This window comes from Vigna radiata, chromosome 2 (genome assembly GCF_000741045.1).
Source record: "Vigna radiata var. radiata cultivar VC1973A chromosome 2, Vradiata_ver6, whole genome shotgun sequence".
NCBI classification, from domain to species: Eukaryota; Viridiplantae; Streptophyta; class Magnoliopsida; order Fabales; family Fabaceae; genus Vigna; species Vigna radiata.
This window is the reverse complement of record NC_028352.1, coordinates 3,022,840-3,043,228: the sequence shown is the minus strand read 5'-3', so window position 1 is coordinate 3,043,228 and position 20,389 is coordinate 3,022,840. Positions and strand designations below refer to the sequence as shown.

General features: G+C 31.8%; 2 protein-coding genes across 3 annotated transcripts; one reads left to right on the top strand and one right to left on the bottom strand.

Annotated features, from left to right (window-relative positions):
- Nucleotides 1–836: 836 nt before the first annotated feature.
- On the top strand, nucleotides 837–5,246 carry LOC106778341 (phosphatidylinositol/phosphatidylcholine transfer protein SFH3-like). Of its 2 annotated transcripts, XR_002667023.1 has the most exons (14): nucleotides 837–897; nucleotides 1,571–1,823; nucleotides 1,904–2,003; nucleotides 2,200–2,466; nucleotides 2,676–2,753; nucleotides 2,822–2,923; nucleotides 3,013–3,062; nucleotides 3,269–3,368; nucleotides 3,447–3,539; nucleotides 3,652–3,708; nucleotides 3,914–4,336; nucleotides 4,452–4,523; nucleotides 4,617–4,785; nucleotides 4,981–5,246. XR_002667023.1 is itself a non-coding variant. In XM_022778111.1 (13 exons), the coding sequence occupies exons 1-13, from the start codon at nucleotides 843–845 to the stop codon at nucleotides 4,650–4,652; spliced, it is 1,686 nt and encodes a 561-aa protein (XP_022633832.1). In that variant the 5' UTR covers nucleotides 837–842; the 3' UTR covers nucleotides 4,653–5,246. The 2 variants fall into 2 exon arrangements, 1 of the variants encoding a protein (XP_022633832.1); XM_022778111.1 differs by having other exon boundaries at nucleotides 4,617–5,246.
- Nucleotides 5,247–5,372: 126 nt separating this feature from the next.
- Nucleotides 5,373–10,464, bottom strand: LOC106756181 (phosphatidylinositol/phosphatidylcholine transfer protein SFH8). The gene is made up of 14 exons (XM_014638483.2): nucleotides 10,161–10,464; nucleotides 9,767–10,070; nucleotides 9,582–9,681; nucleotides 9,177–9,443; nucleotides 9,012–9,089; nucleotides 8,770–8,871; nucleotides 8,621–8,670; nucleotides 8,398–8,497; nucleotides 8,198–8,296; nucleotides 7,963–8,076; nucleotides 7,518–7,656; nucleotides 6,378–6,778; nucleotides 5,706–5,780; nucleotides 5,373–5,626 (listed from the first exon to the last, which is right to left on the bottom strand). The coding sequence occupies exons 1-14, from the start codon at nucleotides 10,192–10,194 to the stop codon at nucleotides 5,609–5,611; spliced, it is 1,881 nt and encodes a 626-aa protein (XP_014493969.1). The 5' UTR covers nucleotides 10,195–10,464; the 3' UTR covers nucleotides 5,373–5,608.
- Nucleotides 10,465–20,389: the final 9,925 nt, after the last annotated feature.

The window sequence follows — 20,389 nt, the reverse complement described above, 5'->3', positions numbered from 1 at the left end:
GTATCGCCAATAAAAAAATATTACAAAGACGTTTATCAATAATTAATGCAGGAATACAAACAAAAATTGATACACAAATTTATATACAATTTAATTTTATAAGTAATTCAATTACTCATAGAATTTTACAAGTTAAATTTATATGCTATATAAATAAATAAATAAACATATATATGTTAAAAAAAAAAAAAAAAACCTAGAATAGCATATAAAGCATAGTAAAGAAGATAGAAAGGGTTGCGTAGTGGAGAGAATATGAAAGAATGGAGTTGCATGCATTTCGCCAGCACCATCTCCATCTGTAATCCTTCTAGTAGAAACAGAAGCTCGAAAAAAACAGCAAACCCTAAAAACGAGTTGCACCAACCTCGCTTCTTTTTCTGGCACTTCTATATATTGTCACAGACTTATTCGGATCATAAATTTACGTTTTCTTTGCTTCTGCAACGCCTATATTCCTGCAACTCACAGGTATTTCATCTACCATTCTACTCCATTCTCTTTCTCTCTCTCTCTCTCTCTCTCATGTTGATTCATCAACTTTTTGAACCCCCTTAGGTTCAATATAGCTTCTTCAACTGCATTGTATCATTATATATATGTATCATTGTAAGCATATCTTTATGCTTTTGGCTTTGATGTTTTCTTTTCCAATGCATGATGAATATATTTGAAAAAGGGTTCATATTGGTGTGTAAAAGAAATGGTTTTTCAGCTTCTGACATGCATGATGTTATTTGATGGCTTAAGCTAAGGAGTAGGCGCATGTGCGAATATTGTTGATTCTCTTCTACCTTACGTCTGTTCTCATTTGAGGAGCTTACGAGGTTCGATAATTAATCATGTCTGACATTGTAGCTGTGCCCTCCATAACTATCACAGATCGACCTGCTAAAGGTGGTAAAATCTATGTTTTCCAATTTCCTTCCCTTTTCATTCTTTGGTTGATTACTTATATATGTTATGCATGTGCTGTGTAATCAATTTTTGCACACCCTTTAGGCAATGATGTTTGAATTTAACTGTTTTGTTTGCATGTTGACATGTTCAATGTATGAAGATGAGAAGAATGAAAATTGAAGAAAGCTGAAATCAGATGATTATATATATCTGACGGGCATTTGCTATTTAGAATGTTTTTATTATAAAGCTCATTCACCAGTTAGAGGAATCATTGATGGAAATCGAGATATAATTCAGATCTTTGATTGCCTTTGTAATTGTCTATGAACGTATTATCAATGCATGATTATTTGAGGTATGGCTTATGGGTATATGAGAGAGATTTTTTTCTTAAAACGGATAGAGTGATTGTAATGTGAGGTTCATAACAAAAAGAAAGAAGCTTGAATCCAAATTAATGTTGTGGTACTAATAGAAAATGATCAATGGGTTTTTGCAGTATTAACATAACTTATATGTTAAATTCATAATAATGTAGTTTATTTGAATAATGTTGTGGTATTATTGGATGTTGTTTATTGTTAATAACAAAAATAAAACATCAGTTTGCGAATTTCTTGTCTTCCTTTTGAAACTTCTGTGAGTAATTTGGGTTATGCAAAACCAGGTGCTGAGATGGAATACTCAGAGGATGATAAGAAAAAAAAGCTTGGCTCTTTCAAGAAGGTAGCAATCAGTGCATCTTCAAAGTTCAAGCATTCCTTGCAAAAGAAGGGGAGAAGGCATAGCAGAGTTATGTCTATTGCTATTGAGGATGAAGTTGATGCAGAAGAGTTGCAATCAGTTGATGCTTTTCGCCAAACACTCATCTTAGAAGAACTATTACCCTCAAAGCATGATGATCATCATATGATGTTAAGGTATACCCCTCAGACCTTATGACTAGTTTCTTGTCCATTTGCTGATTTACTAATACCTGTAATATAAAATGGTGGCCTAGATTCTTGAGAGCAAGAAAATATGAAATCGAGAAAACAAAACAAATGTGGGCAGATATGCTTCAGTGGAGGAGGGAGTTTGGTGCTGACACAATTCTGGAGGTAACTTCCTGTGGATGAAGAAAAAACAATGTCCATGAATGTACTTTTATGTGATTGTTGAAAATCTAATAAATAACACCAATTTATATAATATATAAATGAATACAAACTTAAATTTACATATTAGTTTCATGAGATTGAATTACACTTTAAAATTTATTTTTTAACAATTTTTTTCTTTTGTTGTCTTGTTAAGGATTTTGAATTCAAGGAGTTAGAAGAAGTCCTAAAATACTACCCACAAGGGCATCATGGAGTTGATAAGCAAGGGCAACCTGTTTACATAGAAAGGTTGGGTCAGGTTGACTCTAACAAGCTGTTGCAAGTCACAACTTTGGATCGCTATCTTAAGTACCATGTGAGAGAGTTTGAGAGGACATTCGCTGTTAAGTTCCCTGCTTGTTCCATTGCAGCCAAGAAACACATTGACCAAAGCACAACAATCTTGGATGTGCAAGGAGTGGTATGTATGAAAATATGCAGCAATACTATAATACCGCATGTTTAGCTTTTACTTTCTGTTCCATGTTCAAACCAGAAAGAGTAAAACTCCACAGGAACTCCTTAATTAAATTATATCATGCATAAGTTACATTTAGGAGGTGACATCCGTATCTCAGGTGCATATGTAAAAGAAGTTTTACATGATTGCTGACTAGCATCTGTATTCAGGGTCTAAAAAGTTTGAACAAAGCTGCAAGGGATCTCATCCAACGTCTTCAGAAGATTGATGGTGACAACTACCCTGAGGTACTACTTCACGTTCCTGACTAAAATGTCGCATTCTGAATTTAACCTGACTGAACTTTTCTTTTCAGACCTTAAACCGTATGTTCATCATTAATGCTGGTTCAGGATTTAGGCTGTTGTGGAACACTGTCAAGTCATTCCTTGATCCTAAGACCACCGCCAAAATCCATGTAAGAAATTTTTATATACTTTTCACACCCAAGCAATGTTGGTTTCAGTTAAGCAGGAGCTCTCAATAGATTACTGCTTTATTTGCCAGGTCCTAGGTAACAAATATCAGAGCAAGTTACTTGAAATCATTGATGCCAGGTGAATGTTTTTCTCCGTTCTCATTCTCATCTGAATTCAAGTTTATCACATTAACGATATGCTGAGAGATGGTTTAGATTGAGTAAACAGTAATGACAATCTCTGATCATACTCATTAACGAGGATGTTCTTTTAACATGTGTGACTGAAGAACAATATACTATTCAAGGCCATACATAACACATTGTTCTTATATCATTTACCAGTGAACTTCCAGAGTTCTTGGGTGGTACTTGTACCTGTGAAGACAAAGGTGGTTGCTTGCTTTCAGACAAGGGACCATGGAATGACCCAGAAATCTTCAAGGTAGTAAGATCAAATTTTTTTTAGTTGTGCGATTAGGAAAAGATAGTAATGAAGTGATGTTTTGTTTGGATGCACTAGATGGTTCAAAATGGAGCAGGAAAATGCAAGAGGAAAGCTTTATCCGGGATCGAAGTGAAAACCATAATTGAAGATGATACAGAATGCCAAAAGGTAAGCAGTTACGTACTTTACAATTTCAAATTCAGTTTTGCTCTGAAATTTTCTTGCCATCCTCTGTTTGTCAGAAAATCTGATAACTTGATTTGTTTTCCTATAATCTTAGGAATGCGATTCTTTTAAAGAATCTGCAGCCGTGGAGGATCCCTGTGCTGCTCCAGAAGTAAGTTTCTTAGATTTTCGATCATTTGATGTTTTCATTCTATATGTATTTATCTATAAACTCTAGCCTATGTATCTGAATAACATTCAGTAATTTTCATGGTGAGGAACAAGAACTTTTTGCATGAAATATAAATCAAGTGTTTGATGAGAACATAACTGCAGAATTGACCATCTCTTTGGGTACTCTCTTTGCATATTAGCAGGTGGCATTTGCCCCAGTGAATTCATCTTGGGAGAAAGCAGAACGAAAAGATCAGTTAGCCCTTTCTAAAGATTGTTTGTCTAGCAACAGTAATTCTAATAAGTTTAGAGTCCCATTTACTGGTGGAATCATGTCAGTTCTTATGGCAGTGATAACAGTTATCCGCCTGGCAAAGAAAGTGCCAAAAAAAATCACTGGAACTGACTTGTTTGGTAACACAGCACATTGTAATGGCAACAAAATGAAAGCACCTGCAATTTGCATGGATGATCAAATGTCCATGATGAAGCGCATGGTTGAACTAGAAGAGAAGGTGAATATCCTCTCTAAGAAACCTGACATACCAGCTGAGATGGAAGAATTGCTGAATAAGGCTCTTAGCAGAATCAGTACGCTGGAACAAGAATTGGTAATTACCAAAAAGGTATTATTGGTTTTCCTTCATACTACAACCTCATCATCATTTGAGAATAACATTGATTGATATATGATTAAAAAAAAAGCTTACATTTTTTGTACTTTTTTTTTCTGTTTCTTAGTCACTTGACGATGCCCTTATCCGACAAGTGGAGCTTCAAGGTCAAATTGATAAAAAGAAAAAGAAGAGAATGGTGAGTCATACGAACCTTGATTTTATAGTATGACGTTGCGTTCGTGAGTCATGTGAAGTTTGTAAGCTATAATAATTTGTTACCTGTGTGTAGTGCTTTCCCTCCTTACACAAGATTTCGGGTTCGTGATCGCAGTTCCGCTGGTAAGGCGTTGGGTGTCGATTGCTGTCTGACCTCAATCAAATATTAACATTAGCATGAGTTGTATATTCTTGGAGGCGTTCCTTTTATCAGCCCCATCAGATCCTATTACATTCACCTTGTATAATTTCTCCTCTATTCCAATTAAATATTCTGTATTTAGACAGTAGGACACTCTCTCACAATTGTGTTTACGCATAAAAGTATAACTATGTAACGAAAATGATCGCAAAGGCAAGATTGTTAAATTTTGATATTATTAGATCATTGTTTTTCTCAAAATGTACTTGCACTAACTAGTTGAACCAAATGACAGGCGTTTTCGTCAGCTTAATCCTCAGTTCCTGTTGTACTAAAGTCGTCCCTGTGATGAAGTGAAGTTGGTTCCAACTGTCTGAGACACTCCACTTGCTATTTGACTGACAAACGGAACTTCACTTCAACCATCTACGACAGCACAAAAAGGTTACGCCAAACGAATCCACATATTTACCGTATTGTACCATCATTACCTTCTAATTTGAGAAATAAAATTACCATTGTTCGCGTGCCTTATTTATACGGGATTTAACACGAAATATGCCCCGTTTCCTAAATGCTTCAGAGGGACTATTTATTTTTTAGCTTTGTCTCCCCTGGATATCCCCCAAAATCGATTAATATTTAAGGAAAATCATGAGATCATCAGAACGACAAACGCTTCTCAAATTAACAAGACAATCACACCAAATATAATAAAGGTGGGCAGAGAGCAAAAACAAGGGTTGTTTTTAATCCGGAAAAAAAGCTATTAGCTATACACGAGTTTGACAACTCTCGAGTGTACGCATTAAACAGAAAATTAGTGTTCAGGGATCAACCTAATGTGCAAAGTGTCGGCACTAAGAACACCATGATTCGAAAAAATGCCCTCTCCCAGAGTCCCTTTATCAGCCAGCCAAAACTCACCAGCAAAACTTCTTCTGATAAACAGCAATATATAAATATCAGAGATTTGCATAACATCCATAAAACTGTATTAAAAATATGAGACAAACTTACCCGCGACTTAGCTTCTTCTTGACTATCAATGTAAGCAAGCAGCTCTTCTTGCCTCATTAATGCTTCATATAGAGCCTATCGAACAATCCAGAAAGTACAAATGTAACAGTATTCTTCAAGTAAGGAAAGAGTAAAAAACCAAGTACTCATCACATTTTCACGGTCAAATATGAAACTCACCCAAACATAAATAGGAGAGAAAAATACATGTATGCATAAAGAGAGCAAAAGTACAACTGCAATAACAAATTTTCCTAATTCACCATTTAAATGAAACTGTACAGGAATTAAAATCTAAAATAACGAAACTGCCATAAAACAAATACACCCGTTTAACAACCAACACGAGACATATAGGCAAGAAAAACATTCATTTTTCTTTCGTGTGATTTTTTAACTTAAAATAACTATCATACCTTAGTTCCATATAGACAAAAAAATTGGTTAGAATTTAAAAAAATAAATAAAAAAACAGACATGAAAATATTGCATTTATTCATTAATAATGTGCTCATCGATATATTCTTGTGGCGGCCAGCTAACAGGAAAGGTAAGATTTTGGTTTTGCATTTAAAGATAACAGATAAAATAAGACATGGAAACACCTCAAAGTAATTATCAAGACTGCAGTGTTTAAAAGAATTATGGAAAAGCGAAAGTATAGGTTACTACCTTTTTAGTTGCAATTAGCTCTGCTTCCAAAGCATCCACCCGACATACAGCAGCATTTAGCAATTCCACTTTCTCGTAAGGCATCTCAGATGGCTTAGATTGGAGTGTGTCAACCTTCTCTTCAAGCTCACCTAACCTTTTCACCATTGAGGAAAGGAGACTTTCCTCTCTGTGTGCTGGAGTTGGTGACGGAGGATGGTTGTCTTCGCTGGTTGTACTATCGGGTGTCTCTGAAGTGCACTGATCCTCATTAGATGATGAAGCGGGAAGTTTCTTGGTCACACGGTATGCGACAGAATGGAAGAGGGTAAACAGCATCATAAAGAAAGCAGTTAGAGCCCCCAGCATCCGAGCTCGAACCCCTATGGGAGTTTGTGGAGGATCAGGGAGGGAAGGTGTTCCTGTAATACAAAATTCAATTTAACAATCCTGAAGAAAATTAAATCAAAAAATTCAAATCATGAAAACAAGAAAAGAACTAGCGCTTCCTAAATCTTAAAAGACAAGGACTTATGCAATTGCTTATAATCCCGTATAAATCCCGCCCTGACAAAACAAATGCCAGGTTAGGGACCAACTGTTCCAATACCTTAAACTCCCGAGTGTGGGTCCCCAAACAGTTTGTCTCTAACGGACTAGAAATTACAGAACACACCCGATATAAAACACCATTTATCATCACAGTAAAACAAATTCAAATTTCAAAAACACGAGGGCATTGTATTATAAAAACAAGGGGGAGGATTACTAACAAGAGCACAAGTGTCAAAAGAAAATCATGCCATGCGTTCAATAGCCTATCAAAAATTGAGTTAATTTTAATCAAACGTTAATTAAACAAAATTCATGATTCAATTGGGGTATAATCTTTTGTATAATGACACAGCATAAGGCAAAAACTCATGACATTGACGCTCTTACAGCCATCAAATGTCCTGCAAAAGTTAAAGCGCAAATAGTGTCACTATGTTACTAACAAAACAAGTTTTAACTGATATTTAGAACAGAATGCAGATACAAGATCTTAAACAACGCACTTATGTTTTAAGCATTGGTGTTATTTTTCTTTTTATGAATAAGCACCATGAGAAGATTCATACAATAGGTAACTATAATAACAATAAGCTAAAGTTGTTTTACCTTTTGAAGTTTGAGCCCTCTGGAGTGATGCTTGTTTGTTCCAGCCAGCATCAACAGCTTTGTCCACCATCGGAACATATTCATCATACCCAGCCAAGTTACCACCACCAACATAGATCGACTTTCCAACAACCTTAGCCTGAACACAAAACGTAAATAACTTCTCTGTTTAGAATAGACCAGGGAAAATCCTAAGAACAAGTTCCTTGAAACGTAATATATTTTGATCATCCTCATTAAATCATTAATCATAGTGAATATCTTCTGCATATAAATACAACTGATCAAACAAGTGTTAAATAAAAAGCTAATAGGTGCAAGAATGATCAGAGAAAATTTTGCAGCCAGTAAAATTAAGTGCACAGAAGTACTACAATCAATGAATTGAAAATTCTACCAATTTAATGAAAAGTGTGAGTAAACATATCAGAAAATCAACACTTACTTCCTCACGAACAGGTGTCAACCTAAGGTGAGAGTAGCTCTTCATTGCTTTTGGAGAAGCAATATCTTCAGCTTCAGACCCTGATTCAGCTGTGGATGTGTCACTACCTTTTACCTGCAAGAAAGAAGTGACACAGTCAATAAGGTTACAAAATGAAAAGGAGCCTGAAGAAGTACAAAGGAATCAATTCAGCCTCCACCAGATTCAAGCAATAATAAACCATACAACATATTACCATTGGGTATTGTGGTCTGGCATATGCAATAACCTTTCCTTCACTGTTTAGAACTTTTACAACAGGCCTTGCTCTTCGTGCTTCACCGCTAAGAATCATCTGCAAATTTCCCCGTGCGATTAACAGTACAGTTAGCATGTAGCAACATTCGTATCATATAGCAAGTGTTGAGCATTTTAGAAAGAAACATCAGTGTATACCTTCAAAATTTCAGGGTTTTTCCAGGGTCCCTTATCAGATCTGAGGCAACCACCTTGATCTGCACATGTACATGTACCCCCCAGAAATTCCGGCAACTCGCTTCATTAAGTGCACAACAATATTAAGAAAAGTGTTAGTGATGGTTAAATACATTATTGATACAAGCATATAAATTACAAAATTTCTAACACTTGGTTATAGAGAAATAGGCCCATTGTGTACCTGGCATCGATTACTTCAAGCAATTTGCTTTGATACTTATTTCCAAGAACCTAAGCAATATTTCCACACAGGCACCAAGCAATGTCAGCATTCATAAACCAACAAAAAAAGGAGCCTTAAGCAACTACAATATAGCACTTTTTACATACATGGATCTTTGAAGTTGTTTTGGGATCAAGGAAAGACTTGACGGTGTTCCACAGTAACCTAAATCCAGGGCCGGCATTTATGATAAACATTTGACAAAGAGTCTGTATCATTAATAAGAAAAAACATATCAATCATCCTCAACCATTGACACCTTGGTAAAATTTATTCTTTAAATTTTTGGATGAAATCAAAACAGGAACGTAACGTAATACAAGATTACACACAAACTGATATTACTCACCTCAGGGTAATTGTCACCATCAATCTTTTGTAACCGCAAAATTAGTTCCCGGGCAGACTTTGTAAAGTTCTTGAGGCCCTAAAAGTTGAAACTACACCATAAATTTGCCGTATGTCACAGGAACACATAGACACATACAATGAGGAACAATTAGCAGCAACATACCACTCCTTGAACATCTAATATCGTGGTGCTTGAATCTATGTGTCTTTTGGCGGCAATTGTGCAAGCAGGAAACTTTATCTTAAAAGCTTTCTCAAATTCCCGTACATGGTATTTCACATATCTATCCATGGTTGTAACCTGCATAAGTTTGTTCGGATCTACTTTCCCAAGTCTCTCAATGTAAACAGGCCTTCCCTCCCTATCAACACCGTGATGACCATGCGGATAATACTTCATAACTTCATTTAATTCTACGAACTCAAAATCCTAAAGCAAACACAAAACATTAAGCAAATATTATACAGAGTATGCAGCAATCCACAACATACAAATCTAACCATCACAGAGGCTAATCTTGAACCCTACACTAAACATCAAACATTATCCGAATCAATCTGCACTAACCTCCATAATAGTGTCAGCACCAAACTCCTTCCTCCATTGTAGCATATCAGCCCACATATGCTTCGCCCTTTCAACATCAAATTTCCTCGCTTTCAGAAACCTGCAAAATGTATAAAAATCAAGCAAAAAAAAAAACAATTGAGTTTGTTCATTTAACACCTCGCATTTATCTGGTTAATGCACACCTTAACATGACATGGTAATCATCGTGTTTTTCGGGGAGCATTTCGTCGATGATCAAGGACTGGCGAAATGCATCAACGGCCTGCTGCTCCTCGAAATTCCGAACATCCTCGATGGAAACAGAGCTGACGCGGCCATCGCTCTTCCTTCTGCTGCTCTTCTTCTTCAGCGTGTGTTTGAACTTGGACGACGCATTGAGCGCCTTCTTCTTGAGAGATCCGATTCTGGTCCTCCGTTCGTCCTCGGAGTTCTCAAAATCAGATCTCCGCTCCTTCTTCTCGTCGCTCCCGGAGAAACCTTCGAAACCTGCAAGGCAGAGCCAAAACGAACCGTTTCATCAGCAAAAAAGAAAACCTAAAACCCTAAAAAAGAGTTCGATAGAGAAAGAAAAGTCACATGGTCTGGCGAAACGGTCGAGAGGGCCGGACATTGTAGTGTGAAGAGTCAGTGTGCGAGCAAAGCCGCATTCAGCATTCAGCAAACCCTAAGATTCTTTACGGAAGAAGAAGAACAATGGCGCGAGTATTGAGAGCGGAATCACGCGCGTGGAGCTGGAATAAGAAGAGAATGTTCGGGAATCACGAGGAGGAAGAGGAGGAGGAAGGAATGGATGTTTCACTCAGACTCTGCTCTATCTCTGTCCCTCTGCGACACTGTGCGTACAGTGAGTTTTGCTTTTCCAGTTTCTCACCCTATGTGATGGAATATTTTATTTTGTTTCTTAGGTATGGTGACTGGAGTAGCCGGTGAAAGTTAGGAACAGCTAGTAGAGACTGACACGTGGCGGTGGAAAGGAAATTTGTAGAAAAGATCGAGTGATTTGGTGAGCAAGCAGGCCTAATCACTGGTGGCTACTGCCTACCCTATTGCTCTTGACCACTCACCAAAAATTAACAAAATTCTTCTCTTTCTTATTTATTACCAATCATCTAATTAAACTTTTTTTTTTCAACCACACACGAAAATCTAGGACGAAGCTTTCATTCAATTATTATAATATTTTTAATTATTATAATATTTGTAATGTAAGTTTCATATCTAAATATAGATTAAATTAAGATACGCTAAAATCATAGAGGGTCAATAACACGTTTACTAATTTAAAAATGAAAGTGACATTATATCATTTACTTTAATCAACTATAACAACCCATTGCCGAAAGATAAATAAATAGGTTATATGATTTTGGGTAGAAGAATTTCCATGTGAAGAAAATGGGACGTCTTAATAAATTGATAAATAATTAAGAAAGGTCAGATCAGGATCTTGTTATAAAATAAATTAAAATATAAAGCTGAATTATCGCCGAAAAGAAGGGTTGTAGGGCAAAATCCGTATGAAACGTCCGTAACGGGACCCTCCATGAAATTTCTTTGTCGTTGTTGCATTAACAGTTGTGGAGATGATGTTGACCATCTTTTCGGGACCCCTTCATGAAATTTTTCTTATTTATGTAATTGTATGGATCGTTTAAATAGTAGATAGAAAAAAAGAGTATGATTAAAATTATAGGATAATATACTATAATTATATTTTGACAATATTTTAATATGATGTTATTCGTTGATTGGTTTATATTGGTGTTTATGATTATTATTATTGATTGTGAAGTAATTTTAAATACGTAGATAATGTTAAAATGTTATAAAAAATATTGTTAAAAATATTATTCTCCAAAACTATAATAACACTAATATTATTTTAAGAATCTAGTTTTTCAGGAAATAAAAATGAGTTTTTTTTTCTTCCTCTGTATAGTCTTTACATGAAAAGCAAATAACACATGAATGGTAGTATTTTCTATATTTTACATTTAGATAATGATATTTAGACAACATTTGAACATTGATTACGTGTCAATATGTGATTGGTCAAAAATTACTCTACAATAATGTTTATGATTATTATTATTGATTGTGGAGTAATTTTTGACCAATCACATATTGACACGTAATCAATGTTCAAGTGTTGTCAAAAAAATGTTGTCTAAATATCATTATCCTTTACATTTAGATGTTTAAAACAATGTAAATATCTTAAGAAAAATATAACAAAGAGTTTACATTAGTATCTTATTACGTGACTACATGCCTTTCTTAATAAATGCATTTTGAGGACAAAGTCGTAAAAGAAAACACCTAGTGTAATTTTTATTTATGTAAATTTGTGGTTTTAGTTTGTTTAATTTTTAATTTAGTTTTTCTTTTGTTTTGCATTATATTAAATCAGTTTATAAAAAATAAAAAGTCATATGGGTTTTGTAATTATCTGTCTAATTTTTTGCATATCTAATTTTTTATCTTAACCTGATTTCCTTTCACATTCTTCAATGATAAAAAAGGAAAATCTCTTCCTTGTAACAAAATAATGCTTTTTACTTTATGCTAACTTCTAAACAAGTTGCAAGTTTTTTATTAGTTCTTTTGATTTGAGTAACCTCTTTTTCATGATAAATGCTTCAAAGAGAGGCAATCAATGGTATTCCCGCGTGAGATCATATTCATGCATGTCCACTAATTGTTGCATTCTTAATTATTACTAGGTTGTCTACACTTTAAGAGTATATTACGCAAAAACCATGTAAAGGAAAATTCGATTCCATATTTAAAAAATTTTGACGATTTTTTGTGATATGGTTTTTTACACAAACACGTAAGAGACAGAATTATTATTATAATGTTATTTTGTCTCACATACGATGTTTTCACAGTGGTTGTTGTCTTTATTAAGAACATGTGTTTCGAGAAAAAAAAAAAATCCCTGAGTTTGTGAAGCGTGTTTGGTGGATTCATATTTATAATTAAACCACAAACTTCAAATTCGTGAGGATTTGACATATTTTATCTTCTTTTTATGAAAAATATATGCTATAATAGTATAATGGGATGAATTATTGAGTGATTTTTCAAGTATGTATTTTAATATAATTATTTTGAGCAAATTATCAAATTATACTTGTTTTGGATATTTATAGTCTCATAATGTTGTCATTCTGAAGTTTAAAAGTTATTAAGAAAGGAATTTTTCATTTATTTAAATTGTTCAAAGGATATTTGTACTTTAATGTCAAAATTAGCTTAACATTTTTTAATTAGTAATTAATCTATGAGTAAAATAATTTAATTTACATTCTTATCTCAAATCTTTATTTATAAATTTCAAGATGAATGTAACTTAATTAATACAAAATTGTGAAAAAATATACTTTACTCCTAAATTGATTATCATTAAAATTAATGTACTCGATCCAATTAAAAAAAAAGTAGTTTATTTGATAATCAATTAGGTTTACTAATAGTTCAATAAACAAATATAAAAAAAAAGTATCCAACGAAATATAAATTTAATTGGACATAAAATATTTGGACGGTGTGGCTTTTGTTTGAAATTGTTGCATTAAAATATTTCTATTTTAATTATAACTTCTAAATCAGCAATTTGTTTTATGAGTATACATGACACAAGAGTGAGTTGAATAAAGGATAAATATTTTATTATTTAAAATTAATAAAGGTTTTTGTGTAAAAGAAAAAGAAAAAGTTGTCTCTATTTTTAAAATATTTTATTTTTCTAATCCTATAAAATATTTTAATAATATTTCTATTTTGTTCTTTATTCAAAACTGAGTTTTAAACGTGTGAGTTGACTGTATGTTTTATTTGAGTAATTATCTTTTTTCTAAAATATAATTTTGTATAACTAGGTATTTTTTGTTTAGATTCCTCTTTGTTATCATATATTCCCCTGTCTACATCAACAGTTATGTATTTAATTTTTAAATTTGACTTTCTTAAAATAAGATGCGTATATTATGGCATTTCAATTAGATTAACATTTTAAAATTTATAAATGTTTTCCTTAAATACATAGGAATTCATGTTAAGAGAATTAATATAGTTTTTTTTTTCTTAAAAATAGAAATAGACCTATGAGAATGAAAATGAGATTAAATCTTATGATAAACAGTTTTATGGATTTCTTTGTTCTTGTTGTGTGTGGTTTAAATTTAAGATAAAATGTGAATGGAAGGAAATCAATATTTTGACGTCTGATCGATTTTTGTTATTTTTGTAATTATAAAATTACTAAACATGTTCTATAGAAAAATCATAAAACATTTTTCTTAAAAAAATTGAAAAATACATTTTTACATGAAAAACAAAAAAAACCACCAGAAATAATTTCGAAAAGAAATAGTAAACATTTTATTATGATTTTTTTTATATTACACATACGTGTTATGGACTACTTTTGTGTGATCAGGTTATATTCTTAAGAGTTAAATATGTTTTTAGTCCTTATATTTTGGGACGATTTTGGTTATAGTCACCCTTTTAAATTAAAGTACAATTTAGTCCTTCAACATTAGAAAACTCTAGTTTTAGTCATTTTTACCAAATTTTTTACTTTATTTGTTGTTTCAATCGTGTTTTTCAGTTAATATTGAAGCAAAAATGTGTCAAACAGTATAAACAATTCAAATGCTATAATGAAGCGTGCTTGAAACAGCAAATAAANTTTAAAAAATTTGGTAAAAAAAATTAAAACCAGAATTTCTTAGAGTTGAAGAACTAAATTATACTTTATTTTGAAAGAGAGACTAAAACTATAATCGACTTAAAATATAGGAACTAAAAATATATTTAATCTTATTCTTAATTTCAATCTTATATATTAGAAAAAATAGTTGTTAAAAGAATTTTTATTAAGAATATTAAAGTCCACAAAGAAATGAGTGCAGACCCGTGATAATAAAAGTATGAAAGCAGGTGTAAGTAGAATTAATTGCAAAGAGGTCAAACGTAGTCAGAAACTGAAAATGTCTGAGAAATGGCAGAAAACAACATTTCATGTTTTTGGCAACCAACGAAACTTGGGATTGGGTCGAAGGGTTTTTGAAGATGTCCATGATTTACCCATCACAACTTCATATCAACTTCTCTGATTTCTAACACTATGCTACATTCCAACATATATGTTCTGTCACAATCGACATAACACTTCAACACTTCCTCTACCATTCAAACGCCTTCTTCTACCATTATTTTTTCTCATAAAAAATAATTAGATATAGATTTTTATATAACATATATATTATTTTTTATCAATTTATTATTTATTTATTTTATACTGACATATTTGAAATTTAATGAGCAGTTGAATGAAAATATTATAAAATAATCTGGATTAATATATTATTGTCTTTTTCTTTTATACTTTGTTAATAATTTCTTCACAATTTCTCACTATTTTTTTATATATATTTATATTTGTTTTTTATACGCAAATAAGCATTTTCATCAATAAATCCAGGGTTAACTTGTTAAAAAGAATGCTTATAAGTAACATTTTAAAGAATAGCTCTATTAGTCATTTATAAAACAAAAAAAGATATATTTAAATAAGAAATAGACAAACTACTTCTTTTAAATTTACCATGCTCACTGCACTCTAACTTTTAAAGTACATTTTTCTCCCATGAGACAGAGTCCGTCTCTAGATAATATATCATTTTCTTATTTAACTTTTAATAATATTTTTCTGTAAATAATACAATAATTTTCTATGATAAATATTTCTTAAAACAATTTCAATTACATTGTATATTAATATTCATATAAAGTATTATATATATATTTTTTATAAGAAGACAATGAAAATGATTGATATCTTAATTTGCATGTTTCACTGGTGGATCAGATTCAGTTCATTCAAATCATCAATAATTTCTTAAGAGTGTTTTATTTGGACCTCATATTGAACCTATTAAATAGTTTTTATAATTTAAAATATTGTAATTTAATACTAAATTGAATGACTTAACAATTAAGTCATAATAAATATTATATATATATATATATATATATATATATATATATATGGGTTTGTTAACACGCGTAGGCCTGTTTTTTAGTTGGTACGTTTTAACAATCTGTATCGGAAATAGACAAAAATACTCTCATTCATCATGGATTCTAAGTTTTAAGGTTAAGGATATTTAAATAATTTTCATTCTCAAAACTAAAAAAAAAAAAAAAAAGCCCAAACCCTTACCCACCTCCCTCATTCCTCTCAACCCTTTCTCTTTCATCTCTCTTACTCCAACATTTTCTCTGTCATCCCTACTATTGTCCCAATTGAAAAAAAAAAATTAAACTAGAAACCCTTTGTCATAAGAGATATTTTCTCTCTCATCTCAACATTTTTTCTGTCATCACTCCAGCACTTTTTCTCTCATCTCAACCCAATTGAAGATATGGTGGTGGTAATTTGAATCGGAGATATTTTTTAAAAATCGAAAAAGTTTACTCTCTTGTAATCATTTTATATTTATTAATGTGTAAAATGAATATAAAATTTGTCACTTTATATCACTTTTCAAAATTTCAAAAGTAAAAAATGATTTTACTGTCGCCTATAGGAGTTGATTCAGTGATAAAAAAGAGACATAAGGAAATTAAAGAAATAGGTATAGAAGAACTCCCTACGAGTACAATTCTTTCAATTCTAGGTTGTAATCTTACATCATGTATCTCATACCAATAGAGAAAGTAAAAAGAAACACTTTGTGTAAAGGGAAAAGGACAATAGAGGGAAATATCTTGTTCTTTAAAAATATAATGAAATGTGGTGTAGATGTGTAAATAATGTATGAAAAATTAATTGATTTATGAAGGTTTTATTTAAATGATTTAATTTAAAATTGAAATTTAATAATAATAAGAAGGGAAAATATATAACACATCCTCCAAATGAACGAACAGAGCAAGAGCAACAAATTACGATGTCACGAGTTGTTGTGTGTGGCCGAGGGAGAGTATGGAGACGAGAGAGAAATAAATTGGATAAGTGAGGAAGGTAGATTAGGGTTAGGCAAGGGTTTCTGATTTTTTTTTTTCAATTGGGGGAACAGTAAGGATAACAGAGAAAATGTTGGAGTGAGAGAGATGAAAAAGAAAGGGTTAAGAGGAATGAGGGAGGTGAGTAAGTTTTTTTTTTTTTTTTTAGTTTTGAAAATGAAAATTATTTAAATATCCTTGACCTTAAAACTTAGAGTCCATGATAAATGAGGATATTTTTGTCTACTATAATCCAATACACATGGTTAAAACGTATCAACTGAAAAACAGGCGTACGCGTGTTAACAAACCTCATATATATATATATTCAATTTAACAGTGTTGCTACTTTTTATTTGTACATGGAAAATACAGAAAGAATGGGTGAACTATAATATAAAAATTTATAAGGGTGCAAGAAGAAATTTTTGGAGATGCAGGAAACGGTCTAAATTTAGGGGGTTACTCCCTGCACCTCCCCAATTCTAACCCCCACCCCCCCATTCCATTTTTACCCTTTTCTCTATTTTTTCTATTCCAATTTTATCCTTTATCAAAAATTTATATTTAAAAATACAATTTTATAATTTTATTCTCCCACCCCCACATAACCTATTTATTTTTATTTATCCAATTAAATACATTGCCCTTATATATATATATATTTTTTAAACATAAACATAAATATTATTATACTATATCATATACTTATAGCCATCGCCATCGGGTTATACTGCATGTTTAGGAAAGTTATGTCGTTTGGATAATAGCCATTTAAAACAACAGAGGAATGTGTCCTATTAGGCCTAACATCTCAGTTTTGATTGTGTCTTCCTATTCCATATTAAATACTTTTCTACTCTTTTGAATTCAATTAAATAAACTCTCAACTAATATCAATATTTAATGGGTCCACCTACCACTATAAATACTACAACAATGCCTACCAAAAAACCACACAAGCCTCAATCTCTCTTAGTTACCCTTTGCTCCTTCTTTCACAATTCTTTCTGTTCGTAAGGAAACTACANCCTTCGATNTNAGCGTNTCTTTATTCAGAGAGATGGAGAGATCAGAGTCATCCGTTGAACAAATTCAGCCTCCAACTTATGGAAACTTAGTCACCATTCTTAGCATCGATGGTGGTGGCATCAGGGGCATCATCCCTGCCACCATTATTCATTTCCTTGAGTCTCAGCTTCAGGTATATATATACCAAATGCTCCAAAAAGTTAAAATAATTAAAATATAATTATTTATAAAATAAATTAAAAAATAAAAATATGTAACGGATGTCGACATCCGTGGACGGATAACAACATTCGTTTCGTGCCTGTCTTCTTCCTCAATGCACACACAGAGATGAAAAAACTGAAACAAAAACACCAACCAAATGCACACAAACAGAGATGACAGAACAAACAGAAACACCAACCATACCCAATCCTACACTACACATTGCATACGTTTAAAAAAAAAAAAATTATAAGAAACTAACCTGTCGACGCCTTGCACCGCCGCAACACCGCCGCACAACACCCTCTGCGCCGCCGCACCAGAGCAGCAACCACAACCCCACCGCACAACAGCCGCACAAACAGAGAGGAGTGGGAAAGTGAGAATACGAAGTGGCAGAGTGAGAGAATGGGAGAGTTGCAGAGTTTGGAAGAGGGAGGTTTCAAAATGGTGGGGTGGGGGTGGGGAATACGAAGAGAATCTCTCATACTGTAAAAGAGGGGTAAAAGAGGAGGGTTACTGTAGGTAGGTTAAATAGGGGTAAATGGGTAAAAAAAAAAACATAAAGGTTAATTTTGTATTTAAAAAAAAGTTCAAAAAAATTGGGGGGGTGGGGGTTGCAACCGGGGAGGTACAGGGTGTAACTCCCCTAAATTTATTGTAACTGCGATATCCAACCAGATAGCCCAATGGGTTCCTAATTGGGCCTCAAAATTAAATATTAATTTTGGGCAATCTACTATCATGGGAGGTCCCTTCCATTAGCACACCTTCGGATATCTCAGTAAACTTATTTATAACATTGAAAAATCTTAATTTAATAACAGTTTTTATATTATTAAATTACTTTTAAATCCTAATTTTATCTCTTAATAAATATTTTCCACAGATATTTTAAATATATAATATAAGAAAAAGCTTGTTAGGAAAATTATTTGAAGAAGGTGGACTGTGTAATTTAAGTTTATCTCTCTTGCATGACATATAATTAAAATCTATTATTATTTTTAACTCAAATACTTTAACGATGTCACGTAAAGGTTGATTAAAAACAAGTTATGAAAATACATCGTAAAACTTCTATCCACTGTAAAATATCATATATGATAAAAATTCAATATTTTTCGTAATAGTGATGTAAAAAATCATATAATTTATAATTATTAACTATATATCTTTAACATTACTTCAAAATGGGTAATTGCAATTCGATTTTACATAACAGTTTGAATTTCACAATATTGTGTAATCCATAAACCAAATGACTTCTGGATAATGTAAATTAGACAGTTATTTTTCTCAAAAAAAAAAAAAAACTTTCAAATTATACATTTTGGAAGTCATTGTTATCTTTCAAATATGAAAACTATTTAAAATAAATTTCAGATATTATGATGCGGATTTTTTTTTTTTTACTTCCGAATTACACCATCAAAAGTCAAAAAATTACCTCGAAATTGTACAATGAAATGAAAAAATAAATAAATTATGCAGGTGCAGGAAGAAATACATAGAAGTGCACGAAGGAACTACCTTTTTTGTGTTATAATGTACCAGGAAGAAATATATAATTTTCTTCACCCAAATACTATTTTTATAGATAGTATGTATTTTTTAAGGTCAGAATTCAATACTTAGACAATCAAATTCTGAACGTTTACTTTTTACAATGTTCTTTTCAAAATTTTCTTCTTCCTTTTTTTTAATAATTAAAAAAAATAAAGCTATTTTTCAGCCCATTTCTTTTCTATCCTAATTTAGAATAAGATTTGTCGAAAATAAAATTATAAGTTAAAGAAAATCATATTATTTATATAAATGGTTAGAATTTTCATTGATTAAAAATAAGATATTTTACTATTTATAAATTGATTTTGTAAAGTTAGATTAAGTTTAAAATTCAATTTTTCATGTATTTTATTATAGTAAATTTTGTATTTATTAAATATGTTATTCTATTTACCATTAGGTCACTATTAGACCTTTCATTTATTTACAGTCTCGTACACGAAATTGTTAGAAATTAAAGTGAAGTCTCGTGTTGGATAAAAATAAAAGGTAAAATATTATATATAGATAAAAGAATAATTAATTTATTGTTTAAAGATATGGATAGAGAGTGATTTCAAATTTTTGAAATTATAAAATTTTGTAAAGTTAAATATAAAATTTAGGGTTAAATATGTTTTTAGTCCCTATATTTTGGGACGATTTTGGTTTTAGTCCCTCTTGAAAACTAAGGTACAATTTAATCTTTCAACTTTAAAAAACTCTGGTTTTAGTCCTTTTTACCAAATTTTTTTAACTTTATTTGTTGTTTCAAACACGTTTCTCAGTTAATATTGAAGCAAAAATGTGTCAAATAGTGTAAACAATCCAAATGCTATAATAAAAGATGCTTGAAAGAACAAATAAAGTTAAAAAAAATTGATAAAAATGACTAAAACCAGAGTTTTCTAAAGTTGAAGGACTAAATTGTAATTTAGTTTGAAAGAGAGACTAAAACCAAAATTACATCAAAGTATAAGGATTGAAACGATATTTAACCC

What these genes read in the sequence shown, in the direction of transcription:
- LOC106778341 (XM_022778111.1), top strand. Translation starts at nt 843, where the DNA reads ATGTCTGACATTGTAGCTGTGCCCTCCATAACTATCACAGATCGACCT. An exon ending in TCTTGGATGTGCAAGGAGTG is followed by an intron (nt 2,467 to 2,675) that starts GTATGTATGAAA and finishes ATCTGTATTCAG; the next exon opens with GGTCTAAAAAGTTTGAACAA. An exon ending in ATCCCTGTGCTGCTCCAGAA is followed by an intron (nt 3,709 to 3,913) that starts GTAAGTTTCTTA and finishes GCATATTAGCAG; the next exon opens with GTGGCATTTGCCCCAGTGAA.
- LOC106756181 (XM_014638483.2), bottom strand. Translation starts at nt 10,194, where the DNA reads ATGTCCGGCCCTCTCGACCGTTTCGCCAGACCAT. An exon ending in GATTACCATGTCATGTTAAG is followed by an intron (nt 9,682 to 9,766) that starts GTGTGCATTAAC and finishes TACATTTTGCAG; the next exon opens with GTTTCTGAAAGCGAGGAAAT. An exon ending in GAGGGCTCAAACTTCAAAAG is followed by an intron (nt 6,779 to 7,517) that starts GTAAAACAACTT and finishes TTTGTATTACAG; the next exon opens with GAACACCTTCCCTCCCTGAT.